Source organism: Corapipo altera, unplaced genomic scaffold, assembly GCF_003945725.1.
Source record: "Corapipo altera isolate COAL_440 unplaced genomic scaffold, ASM394572v1 319, whole genome shotgun sequence".
Classification (NCBI taxonomy): Eukaryota; Metazoa; Chordata; class Aves; order Passeriformes; family Pipridae; genus Corapipo; species Corapipo altera.
The window spans coordinates 188,039-194,038 of record NW_020885069.1 but is presented as its reverse complement, the minus strand read 5'-3'; the positions used below and the strand labels follow the sequence as shown (position 1 = coordinate 194,038).

Sequence of the window (6,000 nt, the reverse complement as noted above, 5' to 3'; positions counted from 1 at the left end):
TGTGGCTGCCCCATCCCTGGAAGTGTTGAAGGCCAGGTTGGATGGGGCTCTGAGCAAGTTGGGATAGTGGAAGGTGTCCCTGCCCACGGCAAGGGGTTTGAATTGTAAGATTTTTAATGTCCCTTCCAACCCAAACCACTCCTTGATTCTACGATTCCCTCCTCCCAAATCTCCACAAACTGTATTATCCTATGGTTATACAGAAATACCGAAAAATAAAACCAAGATTTAAAGCTTTGGATGCAATGTGGGAAAGGTGGAAGTTATTGCATGCTCCAAAGCTCGCAGACTGGATAGGTTTCTGTGTGCTCTGTAACTAAATTTCTCCTCTGAGACTTGGAGTTTCAAATGTAACTCAAGCTCCAAATATGATCTTTTATTTCTGTGGTCTAGTGTGCAATTTTGTTTGCAGGGAACAGAGGAAGACTAAAGGACTAAAACCGTCAAAGGTAAGAAAAAAATACCTACAGTTCTCTGTGACAACCACAATATTCAAGAGCTGAGATTAAACAACCCTATGTTCCAGTGGGAAAGATACACCATAGTTGACAGCAAAATCTTACTAAGCTTCTCCAGAAAGGGCTTTTACATACTGTTGCAAGTCAAAATACAGACCTCTTTATTAGGAGAATGCTGATAGACTCCCAAGGCTCTGGCTTTAAGGGGAATACTCTGATGTCTTTAGTAAAAAGGAATAGTGCCTCATGTCCAGGCCGAGAAGTAAAACCAAGTTCGTCTAGGAATGTGCTCATACCACATTTCCACAAGTACACATCTATTGTGGTACAGCACTAGACAACCTATTTCATTTGATACTGCCTCTACATTACAAAAAAATCCATGTGTATATCTGTGTCATCTTTGGTGCAGTTCATGAAGACAAGAATTTCACTGGTTTAGGAACAATAAATAAGTAGATGACTTGTTAACACTTTTTTTTTGTCTGTCAAAAAAATAGAAACTGATCAGTCAATCCAGAAGTATCAAAAACAAGATCAGATTTTCATCCATTTGCAGGGTATTTTTGTGTATACAGAAGACAAAACCTTTGGCTTTGATTACAAAAACGAAGCGCAGAAAAAGATTTAAATAAAATTCTAAACTTTCTGTAATACATATTTCATACCGCCAAATACTCTATGCAACCATTTGGTGTTTCCTTATTGCTCTACAAGAGCAATTTATGAAAAGTGACTGCTGGTACAAAAAACCAGCCAAACAAAAAACCCCAAAGTACTGCTGAATAACAAGAACCACACTAAAAAATGCCCATAAGTCCCCCACTGAATCACAAGCTCACCATAAGAGAGATCACTCTTAGTTTATTTACATACCTAAGCGTGAACACTTATTTTCCCTTATTTCATTCAGCACTCTTTTAAAACTAAGGCCCCAAGTCTACAATCAATAGAGTGCAGGCACAGAAATTCCACTCCATCTGCTGTTAGCAAGTATAGAAAGACCTATGACTTGATCCGAAGTCCAGTAATGTCTGTGGGGAGCTTTTCTACTTCCTTCATGCACTCAGAAAGGGCATCTGAGGTCAGCAAGCTGTTCTCCTTATTCTGTCAGAAATTCCACTGAGGCAGTACAGTATCAGTCTCCACATAATTACATACATCTTCTTCCTGAAACTGAGGTCAGTCACATTAATCGTAATTTCATGAGAGAATTACTTTTGGAATTGAAGTAGCTCTGTAAAAAAGAAATAAAATACATACCATACATTGGCTATGGCAGTGTTTTGCACTACTCTAAAAAGATGCACTGTTTAGTTTTTAAATTCTCTATTACCAGAGCTGAAATTTTTTATAAATGATTAAAGAAATGCCTGACAACACTCATGTTTCAGCATTGATTCCTCTGTTATGCATCAAAAACAGTAAGAAATAATAAGCTCCTCAGGCTTACCTGAGGCAATGGACTTGAGTATATACTGTGGAAATAGAGATGGGTTTATATCAATATTCAAGTAATTTTGTTTCAATTTTTTAAAATATCAAAAATAACGATGAATCACATCAACACATGATGCCAAATTTAAAACAGACATAACAGGGAAATGTTTTCATCAGTGCTACAAGTTACCTAACACTTCAACCATGGGTTACTTGAAAATGTAATGAAAACAAAATCATAAAAAACCCCAATTTTTTTTCTCATGGATTTTTTCCCCTTCCGTATTTGCAATCTGATAATAGCAGTAAAACAAATAAATAAATAACAGAACATCATCCACACATATTTCTATCAAGTATAGTTTCAGATCAACCTTGAATCAATAATACAATCCCAAAAGATTAGAATATACTCATCACTTGCTGAATTGAGATTTGCAGCTTCACAGATCACACTGTATCAGTGGTACCGGGAATGTCAGTCTCTGTTTTCCTCTGTGTTTGGCTCTTCCTTTAATAAAACATTTAACTGTTTCTGTGCACATGAAAGGAAAAGTTCCAAACTATGCAGATTTCTCTGACGGACAACTTGATCAAGCTGTAGAAATAAATAATAATAAAAAAAAAGATAGATCAACTTTAAAAAAACCTGGAAACAAACGCCAGGGTTTCTCAGCAAAAATTCAACCATATTAAACAACAACAATTCAACAATCAAATGTGACAACAACAGAAGAACCTGAGTAATTTCAGTGCATGCAATTTAGTAATAACTTCTCAATGAAGTATTTGAGTTTCTTCAAAATAAAATGCACATAAGGCTAAGGGTATCTTTAAAGCTGTCAAATTCTGCACAAGATATTTAAGAATTCTAAACAGCCTAGCTGGCACACCAGGAAAATCCCCTGGAATCTTTTAAAATTACAGCTGCTGGTTTTATAAAAGACACTGCTTCTGCTTTAAAATGGCCACTACTTATAACCGCATATTCAAAACTTCAAAGCCCACTGTGAATTTAAATGGCAGCATGTTTAAATAGTTCCCAGAGGAAAAGTTGTCATACTTTCTGCCTACTTTGTTTACTCCTACATTTTATTGGGTACCCTACTGTCAGACAATGTGAACTATACACTTACTTGCAGTAAAGACAACAACCCTTCCTTCCCCACCAAAAAAGATAAGAACATCATAACAAGGTTTAGTCGGTTATATCATATATATGACATAAAAATAGGGTTTACTGAAAAGCATTTGAATTTTCTTAATATCATAATATTAATACATGAAACACAGTGCAGAATTCCTTCCATTTGAATTTTGAAGTTCAAATGTCCAACAGATAACATCACAACTGAGTGATGTTTTCAACTTGACTATCCTTAAATTCAACCAAATACATACATAATGATGACACAGGGGGAGACTGAAAGGTAGGGTAACATAAAAGTTATACCACTGGAGAGAAAGGAAGTAATGGAATTTTGAAGAAGTCCAGCACTTCTGTCAGACTACTGTACACAAGTCCATATGCAATGTCTTGACCGATGGCAAATGGATATGCTTTTCAAATATCGTGCCTCTTTTACCTCACACTCACAGCTTGAATTACAGCTTTCAACAAAAAGTGATCCTGTGGTATCACTCTGCACATATATACTTTTCAATCAGCAGTCCAGTTAGTTGCTCTAACAATCACTTGAATGGTCATTTTGTTTTATAACAAACTGATTTTTTACATATCAACAGAGAATGCAAGGCAAAGTTAGGATAGCTTCCCACTTCACTTTGAAAATGTACTCAGGATAAAGCTGCACTGCTGTGATTTAACACCCAACAGGAAGCATTTATATGAGCCTGTGCTTTGCTGCTCCATAAGTTGCTCTAACACGCAAAAGCAGGCTCTGGAAGCTGGAATATTTTGGCAACTTGTTTCAACAAAGATGAATGTGTCAAGTCTAGTCACCAGCAGAACACACATGTATTTTCTAGATGCCACACAATCATAAAACTCTCCTTCAGTAATAGAATCATAGAATGGTTTGTGTTGGAAGGGACTTTAAAGATCACCTAGTTCCAACCACCCTTGCCATGGGCAGGGACACCTTCCACTAGACCAGGTTGCTCAGAGCCCCGTCCAACCTGGTCTGCTTGGGCTTCTACTTCTACGAATTTCCAGTTGCTGTTCAAACTTTTGCATCTCAGCAAAAGCAGGCATTAGTGATCCATGCACAGCCTGATGTGAACCTTGTCCACTGATTTACAGTAGATTTTACAGCAGATCTAGTTCAATTAAATTTCAGAAAAGTCTGCTCTTGATATATTCAAGTAACAGTTGCTACCGACATGAAAATGGAAGAAACAGCAAACTGACCTCTTAGAAAGCTGTATCTAGAATGGACAGTCTGGAACAAATGAACAAAATAAACACACTGTTGTGACGGTGCATCTCCTCTGATTTGAAATGTACCTTGCCTCCTTCCCATTTTCTGGTCCAAAACATACAGAACATTTTGCTCGGGGAAGCTTGAAGATGTTTTTTTTTGTTTGTGATCTATATTTCTTTGGGGAATGGGTAGATATACTGCAATTCACATAATATCATCTGTTATGTCTTAAACATGAGAAACCTCTTTCAGTACACATATTATGTCATCAGATTCTCTTGCTTCTGGTATATCAGCTGGTGGAGCTTAGAAACTGAAATTCATTGGCTTCCTTTTATTGTGTATTATATCATCTGTACTCCTAGATTTCTATCTATTTTCTACTCTTCATTGAGCTTAGACCAAGAGCTTTGGTTCCATTTTTTTTTCTTGCAGCCCTTCCTTGCAAATTCTGCTTTAAAGAGATCAAAGTAGCTCACCAGATGTGCGTTCTGATTTGCTGCTGTTAACTTTCTTTACCAAGGTAGCAATCTCAAATTGTACATAATTAAATTTATTTCACCAAGTACTAATGTAAATGTTTAATGTGTGGAGTGATTGGTTGCAGTACGAACAAAGCAGAATTTCTTCAGGTTTGAGTAAGATTTTAAAAGTCTCAAATGAACTAAGTACACATTTGGGAAGCCTTTGTTGAACTCAAGTGGTTAGTTGGTAGTCTCCATTTGTGCATAAGAAAAATTTATTACTTGTTAAAAGTTTATGTAAATTCAACAACATAAAACTTCACAATTCATTTCCCCTTGTTTGCTCAGTTTATGAATAAGCTTTGCCTTGAGCAGGACCTTTTAAAAATCTTCCATGCTACAATAAATGACAAAACAATCCAAAAAGACTTGGGATCTTCACATTACACAAAACAACAAACAACAAAATGATGTTGGCTTTGAAAATGGTACATATTCAAAAGGGGAATATTCTCATTAATGGAGAAATTGGCTTGGCTGGAAAATAGAAACAAGTCCAATGAAGCTTTGTTATACAATATATTGTTTAACTAACTGTTAGCAAAGAACACAGTTTTTTTGAAAAGTTCCTCAACATTGCTGTGTTCCTGCTTGCATAATATACCATAAGATGTGAAAATATGTAAATAAGGCATTTTAAATCTCGTTTTTCCAAACAGTCTTCCCTCTATATTTTTAGGTTCTGTTCACCTCATGGAATGATCTCATTATTTAAACAAACATAAATGGACATCTGGCAAATTCAAACTGAATGTGACTCATATGCAAATGTGATCAGTATGAAAAACGTTTTTGGGATGGAGCACTCACACAACCCAACCAACCCAACTGCTCTAATTCTATACATACTGAAAAATACACCAGGTTGGTTCAGATCTACCAAGAAAGGCCATTTTTTTACATCCTACCATCACTCCTGTTATCATTAATCAATGTTTCTCTTCCACCATATGAAATCTATTAGTTCAAAGTTCCCAATTCATTAGACTGTGTCCTACTAGCACGGTTTTAATTAGCTCAGTTTTAATGGTCTCGAACTTCATTATTTTAAGTTAGTCAACAGTATCTTTTTAACTCTGTACAGATTTTTTTTTCTTCAGAAACAGAGGTTGCCTCTCTAGGCACTTGTATGGACCCTACCGGAAAAACTGGCTATGAAAAATTGGGAAAAGCAGTTCCTGAACTCCATAGGGT

General features: G+C 36.2%; 1 protein-coding gene across 3 annotated transcripts in view; it reads right to left on the bottom strand.

Moving 5' to 3' along the window:
* Positions 1–983: 983 nt before the first annotated feature.
* Positions 984–6,000, bottom strand: part of CCDC91 (coiled-coil domain containing 91) — a 118,328-nt gene continuing 113,311 nt past the window's right edge. For 2 of the 3 annotated variants that reach the window (XM_027669178.1, XM_027669179.1), the window contains exon 13: positions 984–2,496. In XM_027669178.1, coding sequence (XP_027524979.1) covers positions 2,377–2,496 — 120 coding nt within the window. In that variant the 3' untranslated portion in view covers positions 984–2,376. The remainder of the gene's footprint in view (positions 2,497–6,000) is intronic. The other variant, XR_003531938.1, reaches the window with a different exon arrangement.